The 19,644-nt window shown below is 41.8% G+C and overlaps 1 protein-coding gene across 8 annotated transcripts in view; it reads right to left on the bottom strand.

Moving 5' to 3' along the window:
* The window catches only part of arhgap39 (Rho GTPase activating protein 39), a 556,622-nt gene that overhangs the window by 357,650 nt on the left and 179,328 nt on the right, over positions 1 to 19,644 (bottom strand). For all 8 annotated transcript variants that reach the window (XM_072576394.1, XM_072576401.1, XM_072576396.1 and 5 more), the window contains one exon: positions 8,677 to 9,105. In XM_072576394.1, coding sequence (XP_072432495.1) covers positions 8,677 to 9,105 — 429 coding nt within the window. The remainder of the gene's footprint in view (positions 1 to 8,676; positions 9,106 to 19,644) is intronic.

Below are 19,644 nucleotides of genomic sequence, written 5' to 3' on the forward strand. Positions count from 1 at the left end.
ATGTGAGTTATAAAAAAAAGAGAGATGGAGACTAAGAAGGAGTTCATTACATCACATGGAGCCTTGCCAATAGAGCCCAGAGAACAATCTGCTCATACAACAGCAATGGAAAGAAAGAAAAAGAACACAAGAACAAGACGGGATCATTCAAGTCTTTAAGACTGTTCCACCATTTAATTAGATAATATCTGATTTGTATCCAAACTCCATCTCGTCACCTTGGTTCAATTTCCCCTAATATGTTCACCTAACAAAAATATATAATCTTAGTTTTGAAATTTTCAATTGATTCTGTCTAGATGTCAACTACCTTTTGAGTGAATAACAAGAAATAGGGGCAAAAGTTGATCTACAGTCCATCAAGTCTGCCCTATCATTTAATGTGACCATTCAATATGACCTTTGCCTGTGGTTCTCTGACCCTTTAACTGAAAAACAGCTTATGTATGCACAGAATGGAGGAAAAATTAATAAAGTAAATCTATCAGCATGTTTGAGACTTAAATCAATAATGTGGTTTCTTTAATATCCATAAACTGAGACTAAAGCTCAAGTAAAACATCAGCACAGCCTCCAAATCTAAATCACAGCCTATAGCCAGCTGCCAAATGCATTTTTGGATAATTTTTTTTAGAATAAACAAACACTTGAAGAATACTTGCAATGATATTTAATAACTTTAAAATAACTTCTAACAAGGCTATCTCAACATTTTTATTTACAGTAGAGCCCTTGTATCCTCGAATTTGGTTTCCGCGGTTTACTGCAGCCCGAAAATATTACATGGAACATTCCAGAAATAATGCCAGGGGAGGGGGGGCAAGTTTCCCATTTAAATGATAGGGTTCACTATTGTCCGCGGTTTTGGGAATCTGTGGTAGGCCTTGGATCGTATCACCTACCGATGGGGGTGGGGGGGGGGGCAAGTGTATGTTATTTTCATATTTTGTTAAATTGTAAACAGTTATTTCTTTCAGGGATTAAACAACAAAACTAAGTTACACTGACTTGTCAGCTCTGTTTCGAATCCCGTCAATGAGAAAACATGAATTCAGAGGTCCAATTACTGCGATTGCTCGAGGAAACAATACAACATACTGTACCTCAATCGATCTGCATCAGATTCAAAACCCAGACAAACAAGTGATAGCAAATTAGAAAGAAAGGAGGATTGGTTTCACATGACTGAAATAAAAAGATAAAAATCAGCAAAAACAGTGAAAAATATTAGACTGCCCACTGTGGCAAAGAATGCTATCAAATAACAAACTGACTTTTATTAGCCTCTGTGATGCACATGCAGAAGATTAGAAATGTCACACCACTATCTCTAATACAGTCAGTACAGATTGTCTCAGCACAATCGCAGAATGCACAATTGTGAAAAAAAATCAATTGACTAAACATCTAATTTTTGTTCTTAAAAAAGGTTAATCTTCCAGGGATAAAGGAAAGCATCTGATTGGGTACAGGACACTTTCCCATCTGGTCAGTTTTCACCACTTGTACTGTTGACCTATTCACTGGGCACTTGTCACACAATCAGCATTGCTGAAATATTAAGTCCCCAAATATAAATACAATAAAGACCTCGCATTTAGCATTGTCCTCCCACCACAATAAATTTTGACATGCTTTACAGTCAACAAGGTATCTTTGTGGAGGAGATGGAATGGTAAATCCTCAGAAACTCCCTTAAGGGCAGACTCTCAAAACCAAGCATGCTTCTCATATTCAACGGACTGGGTTTGTTACACACATTTGTGTATATATCATATACAATATGATAGCAGGAATTTCATTGCTGCTTTACTTTGAAAGGTGATGTTACTTTCAGAGGGTTGTGTGTTTTACAAGAGGGAGGGAGGGTCACAAAACACAAAACAATAACTTAATGTTCACACAGATAAGCCCTAGCAGCATTGCGTTATTATCCCCTAGTCTGACTGAAAAATATTTGAAGCCATTCAATATTAGGGGAAGTAAACAGAAAAGTTGTATTAAGTCAGCTAAACAGAACTTTCCTGAAGCAAGCCACTTGACTCAAACTTAACTTTCACGAGAAATAAACTTCAGTGGAGACCCTCACTGCAGGGACAACACGAATACTATGTTCTGAAGAATGGTCACTGGATGCAAATATTAACTCTGATTTCTCTCCACAGATGCTGCCAGATCTGCTGAGTTTTTCCAGCAATTTCTGGTTTTGTTTCTGATTTCCAGTATCTACCGTTCTTTGCTTTTTTTTACAACAATGTATCTTGGAGCTGTGATATTTTCAACATCAAGGAAGCGACATATTTTTGTGGGAAAGCAAGTAACAACTACCATGGCCCCATCAGCAGAATCCTCAAATTTCATTGCATGTATTATACTGGGGAGGAGATTGTGTGGGGCAGTGCTTAATCTCTCTGCCACTGAGCTGGAAGCTCCAGACTTTCATGCCAAATAGTTTGAGGGTCAACTTGTGAAACTTTCCAACACACACCAATAGTGGGCAGCAAGAGTGGGGGATATTTCCGGTCAGTCATATGATGGAAAGAAAATTGGAGCACCTATCAACCTTATCCATAAATCCAAGACAGTACAATATATATGTATAATTGAATATTGCCATAGCAATTCAGTCACCTTACTATTTCTGTGAGTCACCATGCTCTAATGCTAACATTACTATTCTGGGCCAGCTGCAAATATTCCAAATGAAGCACAATGCAACATCTCGTTTTCCACTTAGATCCTTTACAGCCTCTAGGACTCAATACTGAATTCTACAATTTCAGAAACAAAAACCGAAAGAACTGTGGATGTTGTAAATCAGAAACAAAAACAGAAATTGCTGGAAAAGCTCAGCAGGTCTGGCAGCATGTGTGAAAAGAAATCAGAGTCCATGTTTCAGGTCCAGTGACCCGTCCTCAGAACTGATGGTAGCTTGGAAAATGTTGCTAAAGATAGGATGGGAGGAGAGGGTAAGGAGTAAACAATAGGTGGGAATAGAGCCCAAAGAGAGATAAGAACAGTTGTACAGACAAAGGAGTTGTGTGTGTGTGTGTGTGTGTGTGTGTGTGTGTCAGTGTTGAAGACATAGGAGGGACTTAAGGTACCCTAAGTGGAAACTGAGGTGTTGCTATTCAAGTTTACGCTGAGCTTCACTGGAGCACTGCAGCAAGCCTAATATTGTCCAGGGAACAGTGCGGTGTGATGAAATGGCAGACAACTAGAAGCTCAGGGTCATTTTTGCAGGCAGAATGTAGGTGTTCTGCAAAGCGATCACCCAGTCTATGCTTCACAGAACATTGAACACTACAGAATACTACAGGCCCTTCAGCCCTCAACATTGTACTGATCTTTTATCCTACCCTAAGATCAAACTAACCTACATACTTTACATTTTACTTAAATGACTCTAATGTATCTGGCTCTACTACCACTGCAGTGCATTCCATACACCCACCACTGTCTGTGTAAATAACCTATTTCTAACATCTCCCCTAAACCTTCCTCCAATTACCTTAAAATTATGCCCCTTCGTTATGGGAAATGTCTCTGGCCATCCACTCTATCTATGTCTTTCATCATCTTGTACACCTCCATCAAGTCACCTCTCATCATCCTTTGCTCCAATGAGAAAAGCCCTAGTTCCCTCAACCTTTCTTCATAGGACATGCCCTCCAGTCCAGGCAGCATCCTGGTAGATCTCCTTTGTACCCTATCTGAAGCTTCCACATCCTTCTTATAATGAGGCATCCAGAACTGAACACAATATTCCAAGAGTGGTCTAACCAGGGATTTATACAGCAGCAGCATAACCTCGCTGCCCTTAAATTCAATCCCCCTGCATGAAAGCCAACATACCATACGCCTTCTTAACAACGCTATCAACTTGGGTGGCAACTTTGAGGGATCCAAGGACGTGGATCCAAAGATCCCTATATTCCTCCGCACTGCCAAGAATCCTGCCTTTAACCCTGTACTCTGCACTCAAATTTGACCTTCCTAAATAAATCACTTCACACTTTTTTTAGGTTGAACGCCATTTGCCACTTCTCAGCACTGCTCTGCATCCTGTCAATGTCCTGCTGCAACCTACAACAGCCTTCCAACTATCCATTGTTCCACTAACCTTTGTGTCATCAGCAAACCTACTAACCCACCCTTTCACTTCCTCATACAAGTCATTTATAAAAATCACAAAGAGCAGAGGTCCCAGAACCGATCCCCGTGGAACACCACTGGTCACCAAGCTCCAGGATGAATACTTTCCACCTATTACCAACCTCTGCCTTCTATGGTTCAGCCAATTCTGCATCCAGACAGCCAAATTTCCCTGCATCCCATGTCTCCTTACTTTCTGAGTGAGCCTCTCATGGGGAACCTTATCAAATGCCTTGCTAAAATCTACATACACCACATCCATTGCTCTTTCTTTGGGTTCACATTTTGTCACATCCTCAAAGAATTCAGTAAGGCGTGAGAGGCACGACCTGCCCCTCACAAAGCCATGCTGACTATCTCTAATCAATATATGCTTTTCAAAATAATCAAAAATCCTGTCTCTCAGAAACCTGTCCAATAATTTGCCCACCACCAATGTAAAATCCTGGTCTGCAAATCTCAGGGTCATCCCAATTCCCTTCCTTGAAATAACATTTGCCACTCTCCAATCACCTGGTATTACTTCAATGGACAATGAGGATGCAAAGATCATTACTAAAGGCACAGCAATCTCTTCCCTCACTTCCCATAGTAACCTTGGGTATATTCCACCTGGCCCAGGGGACTTAGCTATCCCCTCATGTTTTTCAAAATTTCCAGCACATCCTCCTGTTTACCATCAACCTGCTCGAGCTATCAGCCTTTTTCATGCTGCCCTCGCAAATGACAAGGTTCCTCTCACTAGTGAATACCAAAGCAAAGTATTCATTGAGGACCTCCCCTCCCTCCTCCAACTCCAGGCACAAGTTCCTCCACTATCCCTAATCGGCCCTATTCTCATTCTGACCATCCTCTTGTTCCTCATGCGCAGAAAACCTTGGGGTTTTCTTTATTCATTCCCACCAAAACTTTTTCATGCCCCCTTCTGGCTCTCCTAAGTCCATTCTTCAGTTGCTTCCTGGCTGTTTTGTGACCCTCAAGAACCCGGTTTCATCCTTGCTTCCTCAACCTTAAGTAAGCTTCCTTCTTCCTCTTGACTAGATGATCCACATCACTTGTCACCCAAGGTTCCTTCACCATACCATCCCTTCCTTGCCTCAGTGGGACAAAACTATCCAGCACTTGCAGCTAGTGCTTCCTAAACAACATCCACATTTCTGTTGTGCATTTCCCTGAGAATATCTGCTCCCAATTTATGCTCCACAGTTCGTGCCAAATAGCATTGTAATTCCCCATCCTTTAATTAAATACCTTCCCATACCATCTTCTCCTAACCCTCTCCATGACTATAGTAAAGGTCAGGAAGTTGTGATCACTATCATCAAAATGCTCTCCCACAGAGAGATCTGACACCTGGCCTGGTTTGTTGCCAAGGAGCAATTCCAATATAGCTTGCCTCTCGTTGGTCTATCTACATATTGAGTCAGAAATCCTTCCTGAACACACCTGACAAAACCTGCTCCATCCAAACTAACATTAGCAAAGTTGAAGTCGCCCATGACAACAAGCCTGTTACTTCTGCACTTTTCCTAAGTCTGCCTCCCAATCTGCTCTTCCATGTCTCTGTTACTATTGGAGGGTCTATAGAAAACTCCCTGTAAAGTGCCCACTCCTTTCTTGTTTCTGACTTCCACCCATAATCTCTCAGTAGACAAACCCTCCTCGATGACCTCCCTTTCCAGCTGTTATACTATCCCCGATTAGCAATGGCACTCCCTCACCTCTTTTATCTCCCTCCCTATTCTTTTTGAAATATTCCAACCCCAGAACATGCAACAACCATTCCTGCCCCTATGATATCCAAATCTCCGTAACAGCCACAACATCGTAGCTCCAAGGACTGATCCAAGTTCATCACCCTTATTCCTGACACTTCTTGCGTAATGAGGACACGCTTCAACCCATCCCACTGACTGCGACTTTGCCCTATCAACTGTCTATCCTTCCTCACAACTCTCTGCACACTGTATCTGCCTGTTCACCAGCTAGCCCCATCCTCTGATCTGTAGCTCTGGTTCCCATCCCCCTGTCAAACTAGTTTAAACCCTCCCTGAGAGCTCTAGCAAACCTCCCACCCAGGATATTAGCACCCCTCCAGTTCAGGCACAATCCGTCCTCCTTGTACAGGTCCCACCTTCCCCAGAAGGTATCCCTATGATCCACATATCTGAAGCCCTCCCTCCTACACCAGTTCTGCAGCCACGTGTTCAGCTGCACTCACTCTTTGTTCCTAGCCTCACTAGCCCATGGCACTGGTAGCAATCCTGAGATTATTACTCTGCTTGTCTTGCCTTTAGCTTCCAACCTAACTCTCTATATTCACTTTTCAGGTCCCCATCCCTTTTCCTAGCTACGTCATTGGTACCAATATGTACCACGACTTCTGGCTGTTACCCCTCCCCCTTAAGAATCCTGTAGACTTGATCCAAGACATCCCTACCCTGGCACCCGAAGGCAACATAACATCTAGGAGTCTTGTTCACGACGACAGAATCTCCTGTCTGTTCCTCTAACCACCGAACATCCTATCACTAACTGTCTCCTATTCTTCCCCCTTCCCTTCTGAACCATGGAGTGAGGCGCAGTACTAGAGACTTGGCCACTGTGGGTCTCCCCTGGTAGGTCCCCCTGCCCAACAGTATCTAAAGCAGCGTTTCCATAATGCAGAGGAAGTGAGCAGTGAATGCAGTAGGCTATATTGTGTGAACTGCAGGTAAAGCGCTGCTTCACCAGGAAGGTATGTTTGGGCCCTTGGATACTGAGGAGGAAGGTGGTAAATGGGCAAATGTTACACCTTTGGCAATTGCAGGGGAAGGTGCTGCATGGCTGTGGGAGGGATTTTGGGAGTGGAGGAAGATTGGACCAGTGCATCCCTGAGAGAACGGTCCTTGAGGAAGGCGGACAAGAGAGGGGAGGGGAGGGGAATGTGTCTGGTGGTGGTATCTCCCTGGAGGTGGCGGAAATGGTGGTTAATGATCCTCTGGATGTGGATGGTAGGTCGCTGTTGTGGGAGGAAAGCGAGAGGGTGAGAGCTAAAGTGTGGGAGATGGGCCGGACCCGGTTGACAGCCCTGTCAACATTGGTGCTGGGGAATCCTCGGCTGAGGAAGAAAGTGGACATTTCAGAGGCTCCTTTGTCTAGATTGGCATCATCGGAACATGTGCAATAGAGACAGAGGAACGCGGAGAATGGAACAGTCTTTACAGGAAGCAGGGTGCTAGGATGTATGGTCCAGGTAACTGTGGGAGTACGTGGGTTTATAGTGGATATTAGTGGCCAGTCTATCCCCAGAAATTGAAACAGAGATGTTGAGGAAGTGAAGGTGTGGGGAGTCAAAGATGGACCAAGTGAAGGTGAGAGCGGGTGCTAACTGGATATGTTTTGAGTACTGCAGCATGCAAGGTAAAAACAAGAATATTTGGAATCAGAAGGAAATATGAGAGAATTCTGTAGTGTAGAAAGGTCCCTGAAGTGTACAAGATAATTAAATTCAAGAAGTGATTAAATGCAATGTTTGAAAAAGAGGGGGAAAGCACAGGGGTAATTTAAAAATAAAGGATCTTTCACTTAATAAGATAGGAGCACATTTTCTCTTGAGGGTTGAGAGCCTTTGAGTGTGGAGGAGGCAAAGTGATTGAAGTTTTAAGTCAGAGGTAGACAGATTCTTCACTAACAAAGAAGACAAATGTTACGGAAGGTAATTGGGAACATGGCTTTCAGGTCACATCAGAACAGCCACGATTTTACTGAATAGTAGGACAGACTCAAGGGTCCGAATAGCCTACTCCTGCTTCCAAATCATATGTTTGTAAAAGAAAACAGAAAAAGACCAAAGGTACTCAGTGGTCTAAAAGGAAATGGGTGGGATCTCTCAAAAAAATGTTGTGCATTCATGGTCATTTCTGATTCTTATTCTTGTTTGTAAAACATCAAATTCTTTCAACCGTTCTGGAATGACTATATATTCAAGATACTTATTCAATTGCTAACTAAAGTGATTCTCGGGGACATTTAATTTATTATATTTACACTTTGCAGTTCAGAAAACAATTATCTATATTTGGATCTGTAATAGTTTCTCAATGCTTATTTGTATTATTCAATGCACTATATCACTCCATAGGTCTGAATTGTGGTGAAAAGGCACACTTCTTGTGAAGTTTACTGTCAAATGATTCCACCACCTTTGATAAACCCTTGTGTATATTAATTCAAATGCACAGCTAGCAATTAAACACTGAACACAATCATTTAAGGATTCATTAGGCCGAAGGAAGGCTGTAAGCTCACATACTGACAACTAGCATTAACTCTCTATCTACCCAATGAAATCAGTCATCAAATGTCTATTACCTCAATATGCCATCTATTAGCTGAACCAAAAAAAGGAAACAAAAACTAAAACTTCATTCCCAGATGGCAGGTATATTTTTCTGGTCATAAATAGGTGGGGGAGAGGGTTAGGAACAAGCATGAACAAATGTATTACTGACACAGATATACAGGATCTCTAAACCTTACCTCTCTGGTTCCTCTTTCCCAATAATCTGCTGGGCTTGTTTTAATCGTGTTTGTTCGTGTGTCCTATCAGCTTCCAGTTCCTGCTCCAGGGAAGAGCTGGTACTCCCTTCCCTACTCATATTACTACTCCGGCCTGGACTGTTCTCCGCCGAAGCGCGGCTTGGCGAGTCAGTGTTCTGTTTTAATGTCTGCAATTTGGCCAGCGGGATGATATCACAGTTCTGAGGCCGATGCCAGACAGTCCTCTGTGTTGTGGCATTGTAATAATAAAACCTAGAGGTATTGGGATCAAAGAGCTCCCACCACTGATTTTCATTGGTGCGCTTTATCCGGACACCAGAAGGTGGATCCCAGACACATTCTCCAGTGGTAAGGTTAGCATACATTCGCTCTCGAGTTCGAGGCTCAATGATCTCCACCCACTCCAGCCTTAAAAAGAAAGAGAGATACGAACTTATAAAATATGCAGACACATAAACATGAAGTCTTTAGAAAGGATATTACTCATAATAGTTTAAAAATGTTAGCACTTTTGTCAAATAACTGCTACCTATTCAGAAGGGTAGACATTTACAAGTCATTTACTTTGACATTTACCCTGGAGTACCTGATATCTACGGTATAGATATTCCACTACAAAGACCCTGTCTTGAATGAATATTTGAGACAAAATGGTAACTTGCAATCTCTAACATCATCTGGAGAAAAGAAGAATGATTACATAGTGTTGTCAAATCACAAGATCATTGCCAGTTGAAAGAATTTAGACAAAACAGATGTTTAAGAAATGTAGAAAACTAGAGCACAGAAACAGGCCCAATCTGAATAGGTTTTGAATTTAGTCTTTAAATTTGCTCATGGGACACAGGCATCACTGGTTAGGCCAGCATTTATTGAAGGAGGTGATAGTGAGCTGCTTTCACACTCCTTACTTGTGCCTGGTTGATAGTGGACATATACTTGGGAAATAGGTGGTGAATTACACACTGCAGAACTCCTAGCCTCTGGCCTGCTCTGCAACTACAGTATGCATATGGGAGTCTAGGTGAAATTCTGGTGACTCGTAACTCCCAGGATATTGATCATGGGGAAATTTAGTGATGGTAACACCATTGTCAAAGGGTGATGACTAAATTCTCTAATATTGGAGATGGCCATTGTTTGGCATAAATGTTACTCTTCCGTGGGTTATGAGTGTTGACAGCAAAGCCAGCATTTGCTGTCCATTCCTATTTACCTTTGAACTGAGTGTCCTTCTCGACCATTTCAAAAGGACAGTTAAGAGTCACCCACATTGAAAGTCTGGAGTCACATGTAAGTCAGAATGGGTAAGGATGACAGATTTTCTTCTCTAAAGAACACTACTGAATTAGAAACAGCAATTCCTGGAAAGTCTCAGCTGGTTTAGCAGCATGAGTGGAGAGAAATCAGAGTTAACACTTTGGGTCCAGAACAGAATCAGATTCGTTTTTACAATTATGGTGATAGTTGTCACAGTCACTGACACTAATTTTATATTCCAGATTTGTTAATTGAATTTAAGTTCTACCAACTGCTTTGACAGGATTTGAAACAGTGTTCCCAGAGCAATAGGCTGGGCCTCGGGATTTTAAAAATATTCATTCGCAGGGCAAGGGCATTGCTGGCTGACCCGCATTTATTGCCCATCTGTAGTTGCACTTGAGAAGGTGGTGGTGAGCTGTTTTCTTGAACTGCTGCAGGGTAGACCTACATCGTCATTAGGATGGGATACAAGGTGGTCTGTCTTTGTTAAGACTTTGTAGCAATTGTTACAACTGCTATGGTGGGATTCAAATTCACACCTGCGAACATTAGCTGAGCTTCAGTCCGAAGTTCAGTCCAAAGATGTACAGGTTAGGTGGATTGGCCGTGCTAAGTTGTCCATAGTGTCCAGGAATATGCAGGCTAAGTGGACTAGCCATGGGAAATCAGGGTTACAGGGCTAGGATAGGGGGCTAGGTCTGGGTGGATACTATTCAGAAGGTCCATGTGGACTCGATGGGTTGAATGGCCTGCTTTCACACTGTCAGGATTCTATGATTCTGGATTAATAGTCTAGCAATAACATCACTAGGCCATCACCTCTCTCTTCCCTGAGAACACAAGTGGATCAGATTTGTTTTTACAAGCATTGGTGATAGTTTTCACAGTCATCACCACTGACACTATTTTATATTCTAGATCTGTTAGCTGAATTTAAATTCCACCAGCTGCTTTGGTACGATTTCAAACAAATTTGAAACAAGAATATTAGCCTGCACCTTGGGATTACTGGCCCATGAGTCTAATCCAACTCTATAGTTTGGACTGTATATTCTTTGGTATTCATTTTAATCAGGCAACTGTGTAATTCCCTTAAAATAATTCACAGATTTGGTGAATTTATTTAACAAAGCAAGGAAACTGGGGCATAGATGTGGTTTTGAGAGGATTTTTAAAAGAAGGCAGTTATGAAGTCTCCGGGAACTACACCCAATATTTAAGCCCAATGGCTGTGAGGCTTACCACAACATAGTAGCATTTATAAACAAAGGAAGAACAGCATAAACATTCCTATTCTACTTTCATAATGTTATGTGGAGAAGAACACCTTACTGGAAAGAATTTCAAGACACACAATTTTCATATTTATTGGCCAGTCATGGATGTGCAAGAAATAATTCGAAATTAAACCTTCTCTAAGTAAAGAAGGAAATAACCCACCTAAACTTGTCAGATGTGAGGCTTTTTCTTTGATTACATAGACAGCCACTCCTCTAGTAAAGAAATAACAAATTGCCTGCTATATTGTGAAAGATGGTATTTATTTGGCCATTCTGGTGAGTACACACTGAAGAGCACTGATTTTCTGAACAAGCAACTCCCAACATAGCTCCTCATCAGGAGTGCACTTCATGAAGTTACTGGGGCATTCACCATGTTTTCCAGCCATCTATTTTAACCGATGAAATAACATGGGAAATGTGCCTGGAATTTCCTGATACACCCTCCCTGCCAGTAAAGCTCCATGCCTGGCAAAGCTATTTGAAAAATTATCACCTTATATAAGACATGAAACTAATTTTCCTTGCTATTTTCCACTATACCACTACAAAATGTGGAAGTAGGCCAGTTGGCCCAACAATGAGATTGTGGCTGATCTGATAATCTTTAATTTCACTTTCCTGCCTTTTCCCCCATAACTCTTTATTCCCTTATTGATCAGAAATCTGTTTATCTTAGCCTTTAATATACTTAATAACCCAGCTTTGAAAGCCCTTGGCGGCAAAGAATTCTACAGATCTGCAATCTCCAAAAGAATATATTCATGCTCATCTGTATTAAATGTGCAACCCCTTGTTCTGAGATTATGCCCTCTGGTCCCACGCTCATCCATAAGAGAAAGTGTTCCTTAGCGGCCTCCCGGAGTGCCGTGGTAATCTCCCGACCTGGCACGGTGACCTCCCAGCCAGATGCAGCGACCTCCTAGCATGATGCAACAGTGTCCTGGCACGGCATGGCATACTTACAGCCTCCTGGCATGTACAGTGACCTCCCCCAAACAGATGCCGCAGCCTCCTGGCATGGCACGGCATGGTAACCTCATGGCCTGATACGGTGACTTCCCCAGCCTGGCATAACAGTCTCCCAGCCTGCCATGGCTGCCTCCCAGCGTGTCACAGCAGCCTCTCATAGGAGCCTCCCACTGTCATGTCATGGTGACCAACCGGCCTCAGGCAGCGGCCTCCCTATGTGGCATCCTCTCGTCCCAGTATGGTGGTCTGAAGTGATCTCCCAACCTCATTATACTCAAGGTGAAGCCTGGCACAGTCTACAGCCAGGGCCCGGTGTGAACTGGAAGCTAGGTGTCAGTGTGGTCTGTTGTTCTGAACTTTTACCTTCTGCATTACTGGACATTTTATTTCTCTATTGTCTAAGATCTTATAACTAAAGAGCTGCACCCAGGTACCTTTGTACATAACTCAGTGTTGTAAGTGGCAACGTATAAATTTTTCATGGTACTCACTGAGTATATGTGACGATAAAGGCTAATTCTAATTTTAACCTCTTCACATCTACCCTGTCAAGTCTCCTAAGAGTTTATATCTTTCAATAACTCCCCCTATGATTTTTCTGGATTCGAATAAGCACAAGCCCAACCTATGCAACCTCTCTTCATAAGGGGATCCTTCCATACCCTTGGATTAACCTAATGAATCTTCTCTACACTACTTCCAAGCCAGAAGATCTTTGATTAAGGGACCAAAACCATTTGTAGTATTCAAGCTGTCTCATTTTTGCCTTACCTACTACCCACTGAATTTGGATTCCCTTTGAAATAAAGGTCAACATTCCACTCACCTTACCTATTACCCACTGAATTAGAATGCTAGCTTTATATGATTTAAACAACAGGACCTCCAAGTTCCTCTGTGTTGTACCTTCATTTATATAAGATTCAGCACTCCTATCGGAAGGATGTTGTGAAACTTGAAAGGCTTCAGACAAGACTTATGAGGATGTTGCTTACGAGGATGTTGCCAGGGTTGGAGAGTTTGAGATACAGGGAGAGGCTGAATAGGCTGGGGCTGTTTTCCCTGGAGGTTTGGAGGCTAAGGGGTGACCTTATAGAGGTTTATAAAATCTTGAGGGGCATGGATAGGATAAATAGACAAGATCTTTTCCCTGGGGTGAGGGAGTCCAGAACTAAAGGGCATAGATTTAGGGTGAGGGGAGAAAACGTAAACGGACCCAAGGGGCAACTTTTTCACACAGAGGGTGGTGCGTGCATTGAATGAGCTGTCAGAGGAAGTGGTGGAGGCTGGTACAATTACAATATTTAAAAGGAATCTGGATGGTTAAATGAATAGGATGGATTTAGAGGGATATGGGCCAGGTGCAGGGCAAATGGGTCTAGATTAGGTTAGAATATCTGGTCAGCATGGACGAGTTGGATGGAAGGGTCTGTTTCTGTGTTGTACATCTCTATGACTCTCTGACTCTATTCTTCCTGCTGAAGAGTGTAATCTCACATTTTCCCACATTAAAATCCATATTTCGAGTTTTGTACACTTCAATTTTCTTAAAATAATCCTCAGGTTTAGCTAATTTATTTAACTAAACGATGAAACTGGGGGCATATGTATCCCTTTGCAGAATCTTTTGAGTCATGACTTGCCTTCCTGCTATTTTTGTGCCTTCCACAACCTTAGTTGTAGTACATTCACTTCCCTCATCCAAGTCATTAATGTACATTGTTAATAATTGTGGCCCCATCACTGATCCCTATGTTACTCTATTAGTTACAGCTTGCCATCTTGAAACTGCTCCTTTAGCCCAATACTCTGTCTTCTACTAGTTAGCCTTGATATTTCACCCATTTAGCAGGGATGGCTGAAATAAAGACTGCTTTATTCTTAAAAATTCGTTCATATGTTATGGGTGTCATTAGTAAGACAATTATTAGTTGCCTTCACTAAGTTGGTGGTAAGCTACTGCTGTCCATGTGCTGCACGTTCATCATCATGCTGTTATGGAGGGGCTTTGAGGATTTTGACTCCGAGACAGTGAAGGAACAATGATAGAGATCTAAGTCAAGGTTGTGTGTGCAGGCTAGTAAGAACACCGTTTAATAACAACCTCAATTTCCCAAGGGGAACTGCTTTCTAGAATTTGCTCCAAACTACTGTTAGGAAGGGAGATCCAGAATTTGCAAAGTTAAAAATTCCTGATGAAGGGCCTATGCCCAGAAAGTCGATTCTCCTGCTCCTTGGATGCTGCCTGACCAGCTGTGTTTTTCCAGCACCACATTTGGAAGTATAAGTTTTTGGAGCATTACTCCTTCGTCAGGTAGCTAGTGAGGCAGAATCATAGGACACAGAATTTATAGTAAAACATCATTGTGTCATGGAACTGAAGCGATATATTGAACAAACCTAGATTGCTGTTAAGTCTTTAATCTTTTAGAATGGGTTACAGGTTTTGGCTCATTAATATGTTCATAAATCCCAGAACTTCTTTCAAGTCACATTCCAGAGATAACTTACGGTTTTATCAGTATATTAAAAAAATTACATCTCAGCTCAGACAATGCATTAAAAGTGTGAGGTTAGAGTCAGACTGATCTATTTCCAAAGTTGCAATTTATAAAATGTCACATGGATTGACTGCTCATAGATTACGTGCTTTTTGAACAAAATAGATTGTATCTGCAAATGCAAATTCACCCCATAGATTTATATGCATGTGTGTGTGCGCAATGTGAAGGGATGGTGAGGTTGGGGGGGGGTGGGATGGAAGAGTTAGTGTGAGTGTGTTTGCGCGCGGGGGGGGCGGCGGAGTGAGAGAGAGTGCGCGCATGCTTGATAGCGTGTGTGCATGTGACAAAGTATATGCCTGTGAGAGGGTGTGCGTGTGACTTTGTGCTTGCATGGGTGCGTGCGCACGCGTGGGTGAGAGAGAGAGCATGAAAGTGTGCGTGCTTGATACAGTGTGTGCGAGAGTGTGACCGGGTATATGCCTGTGAGAGGGAGTGCATGTGGGTGTTAGCGTGGGTTGGGTGTGTGTGTCTCTGTGCTGTTGCGTACCCTGCAGTCCGCCTCGGAAGATGGTCATCATAGCAACAACGCAGAGTGGCCGAGCAGAGGCTGATAGCCAAGTTCGGTACACATGAGGAGGGCCTCAACCAGACCTTGGGTTCATGTCACACTTACAGGTTACCCCACTGCACTATACACACTCACGCAGACCCTTTCTCATACACACGGTCTCTCTCAGACACACACACCCACCCACCCCACACTCTCATCCTTTCACAGGCAGATAATCCGTCACACTCATGCACACACTCTATCAAGCGCGCGCACACACACTCTCTCTCCCCCTCACATATGCGCGCACACACACACAAATCCATGGGGTGAATTTGCATTTACATAGAACATAGAAGAATACAGCGCAGTACAGGCCCTTCGGCCCTCGATGTTGCGCCGATCAAAGCCCACCTAACCTACACTAACCCACTATCCTCCATATACCTATCCAATGCCCGCTTAAATACCCATAAAGAGGGAGAGTCCACCACTGCTACTGGCAGGGCATTTCATGAAGTTACGACTCGCTGAGTGAAGAACCTACCCCTAACATCAGTCCTATATCTACCCCCCCTTAATTTAAAGCTATGCCCCCTTGTAATAGCTGAAAATTTGCAGAATTGTATTTGCAGAAACATTCTATATTGTTCAAAAAGCACACAGTCTATGGCAGTCAATCCATGTGACATTTTATAAATTGATACTTTGGAAATAGAACCAGTCTGAAGTTCTGGGAGTTGCATATTAATGAATTGAAACCTGCAACCCATTCTAAAAGATGAAAGACTTAACAGCAATCTATGTTTGTTCAATATATTGCTTCAGTTGCATGACACTAGGATCTTTTGCTATAAATTCTGTGTCCTATGATCCTGCCTCACTTGCTACCTGATGAAGGAGCAGCGTTCTGAAAGTTTGTACTTCCAAATAAACCTGTTGGACTATAACTTGGTGTTGTGTGATTTTTAACTTCCTTTTAAAGCTTTAAATTCCATAAGATAGCAACACAGTATCTTTGTACTGCTTACTGGAGGTTTCCCATTCTTTTGCCATCAAAATGGAGGCTTCCTTCCTTCTATTGGAAAAACAGAAACTTTGCACTCTCCACAGACAAAATGGATAATTACCTAGCTTTCATTATCTAATAATTAATGTCAATCCTTTTCCATGACATTCCCAGCTGAAGACCGGTGCCTGCAGCTGAACTGTGGTTCTACTTTATAGATCTCCCATTCTTACTGAGGGGTTCACATTTTGTGTGTGTGTTTGTGTGTGTGTCTGAGAGCGAACGTATGAGAGACAACACCACCCACCACGTGCATGGCAGGTATTTATGTGACTTGGTCTTTTCCTCACACTGTATGGGGTTGTAGCACCTAATCAGTCCAGCCTGATATAATGAAGTGCTCAAGTCACATGCAATTAGTTGTCCAACATAATTACTCATCCAAATAGGGCAATTGCACAACACAAATGAACGTAGCTGAAGATGGTTGTGTTGCAAATTTATACAGTGCAGTCTCACTTCAATGCATGTTGAAAGTCAGGCGTTCACATACATCAAAACTGATAGGTCTACCAATCGCTACTCCCTGCACTCAGTACACCCTTGACATTATCTTTTAAATTCTATCATAGACTGGGATGGAAATTACAACTTCTCTTGATATTTCAAAGGCAGCAAAAGGCAGAGACATATTTAAGAAAACACTTTACTGAAATCTTAGGATTTAAACAGACAATATCTATAAACAATGTTGAATCCTCAACACTCAACTATATATTTCAGAAACACAGAACATGGAAACATGCCATTCAATGTAACAAGTCTATATTACACAAATCTCCTACCAATTTGCACTATCACCATATCATCTATTCCATCCCTCAGATACTTATCTTTATTATTCCATGTAAAAGTAAGCTCCACATTTGCCCACTTTCTGGGTAGTTTCTCCTAAATTCCCTACTGGACTTATTAATAAGTAATTTTGTTGGGGAAAAAGAACAGCAATGGCTTTTATCTCCTCAAACAAAAGGCACTGAAATGAAGGGGAGTGAGTTATACACAGAGATTCTCAAATCAACCATCTCACTGGATCATCAGAAATGGTACAGGGATAATTTAATACACAAAAAAAGGAAAAGTACAGTTCTTTTTTAAAAGAGTGAGAGACCAGGTCTTCCTGCTTCACTACAATAGCAGTAGCTAATAACAACACTAACTTTAACAAATGTATTTTTTTAAGGAAAATGGAATCTCAGCTAAGATCAATTTGCTGCATCAAAACAGTATACAATAAAAGATCTATCTCTCAACCAACTAGTCGAGAGGTGGTGGCATTGTTGTAATCCCAAAAGCCAGGCTAATGTTCAGGGGCGATGTGCTTGAATCCCATCATGGCTGATAATGAAACTGGAATTCAATAAAAATCTAGAAGTAAAAGCTCTGCAGTGACCACGTAGCCACTGTCAATTGTTGGTAAAAGTAACCTTGTTCATAATCTAACACTTACCCAGATTGTATTCTGTCTGTCACCTCTTTGACCATTCTGCCATTTTGAAACATTGCAGCCCACAATGTCATCAGAGAGGGAGGTCCAGGATGTGACTCAGTGATCTGAATGAAGGAACTCAGAGCATTGTTGCTAAGTTTGCAGAGGTCACTAAAGCAGATGGAGGGACATGTAGCGTTGAGGAAAAAGGGAGGCTGCAAAAGGACCTGGATGGGTTAGGATAGTGGGCAATAAATAGCAGATGGAATACCATATGGGAAAGTAAGAGGTTATGCACTTCAGAAGGAAAACTAGAACATAGACTATTTTCTAAATGGGGAAAGGCTTCAGAAATCTGAAGCACGAAGAGACTTGGGAGTCCTAGCTCAGGACTCTTTTAAGGTTAACATGCAGCTTCAGTTGGTAGTTAGGAAGTCAAATGCAATATTGGCATTCATTTCAAGATGGCTAACATACAAGAGCAGGGATGTACTGCTGAGTAAAAATTCTTCATGGGCACAGTCACCAGGCCTTCAGCCTGGAGTGACAACAGCCACACTCCACCAGCTTGTTCCATTTAGATTACTTCAACTCCATCTACCTGTATGAATGTCATGATCCTTGATACCCAACAAAAATCTATCAATACAGGTACATAATTTTCAACACTGGTGTTGTGAATTTCCTTAATTTTTACTTGTATACCACCCACTTAACTCACAAATAAATCAATCTTGTCAAAAATGCCTAAAAAAGCTAGCTTAGTCGGTCTTCAACAGATGTGACATCAAATTAAAATGACAATATGATGGTCAGCAACACTGGGATGGAAAATATGAAGCAATTAACAATTGAGCGCAACTGCTTCTGAAATGTAGCTTTAGGAACTGAAACCAGATATTTCAGCTAACATATTCTTTATTTGTCCACATATTAGTTCTCTCTTTTTAGATTGGAGGGAGGGTGATAAGATAGGGAATACCTGATCTTCAAATGCAATTCAAAATAGACTGTTTAAAATACATGGATTGAATATCATGAAATTTGTTGTAAGTGGAGAGAATAACAGGTACATTGCATTTCATTTCATACGGTCTATATATTTTTAATATAAATTTATAGGGAAGAGGCTGGTAATTTTAAATTCTATTACTACCTATTGCAAACTGTGCAGCTGCGGTCTCCCAGCTGATTTGTTTTTGTTTGGTTGAAGAGGATACACAGTGTTGTCTGGTACGCATAATGTCACTTCAAAGTCATCCTTTCGTTTGCAATTATTGCAAAGCAAGTCGAACTGCTCAACACAGACTGCTTGCTTGGTCCTGGAATCAATCAATTTAAAGCAAAGAGTTTAAGTTGCAAAAATAAAGGAAAGAACTGTGGATGCTGTAAATCTGAAAAAAACCCAGAAATATCTTCAGAACTGAAGAAGGGTCACTGGACCTAAAATGTTAACTCTTGATTTCTCTCCACAGATGCTGCCAGACCTGCTCAGATTTTCCAGCAAATTCTGGTTTGGGTTGTGTTGCAAGCTTCGAAAGGCTCCAGTATGGTATTTGTTTGTCATTCAGGAATAATTCAATGAACTTCACTCAATTAAGGAGGACATCTGTCAGTTCCCTGCGTGCCAGTTTTAAACTTCAAAAAAGGTACAAAAGGGTAGATCACAAGGTGATTACTTACAGATGAGATAGACTTTTTGGCACATCTCAGGACAACCTTCATGTTCATACCACTGCAGAATCTAATTAGTTTGGATAACAACCCTAGAATTTCCAGCTATTCAAATGCGCTGGTCAATAACCATGGGCAGATCTCCCTAACATCAGTTCTAAATGTGCCTTTTATGTTTTAGTTGCCTTATTCTCAGTTTAATGCAA

This window comes from Chiloscyllium punctatum, chromosome 8 (assembly GCF_047496795.1).
Source record: "Chiloscyllium punctatum isolate Juve2018m chromosome 8, sChiPun1.3, whole genome shotgun sequence".
Classification (NCBI taxonomy): Eukaryota; Metazoa; Chordata; class Chondrichthyes; order Orectolobiformes; family Hemiscylliidae; genus Chiloscyllium; species Chiloscyllium punctatum.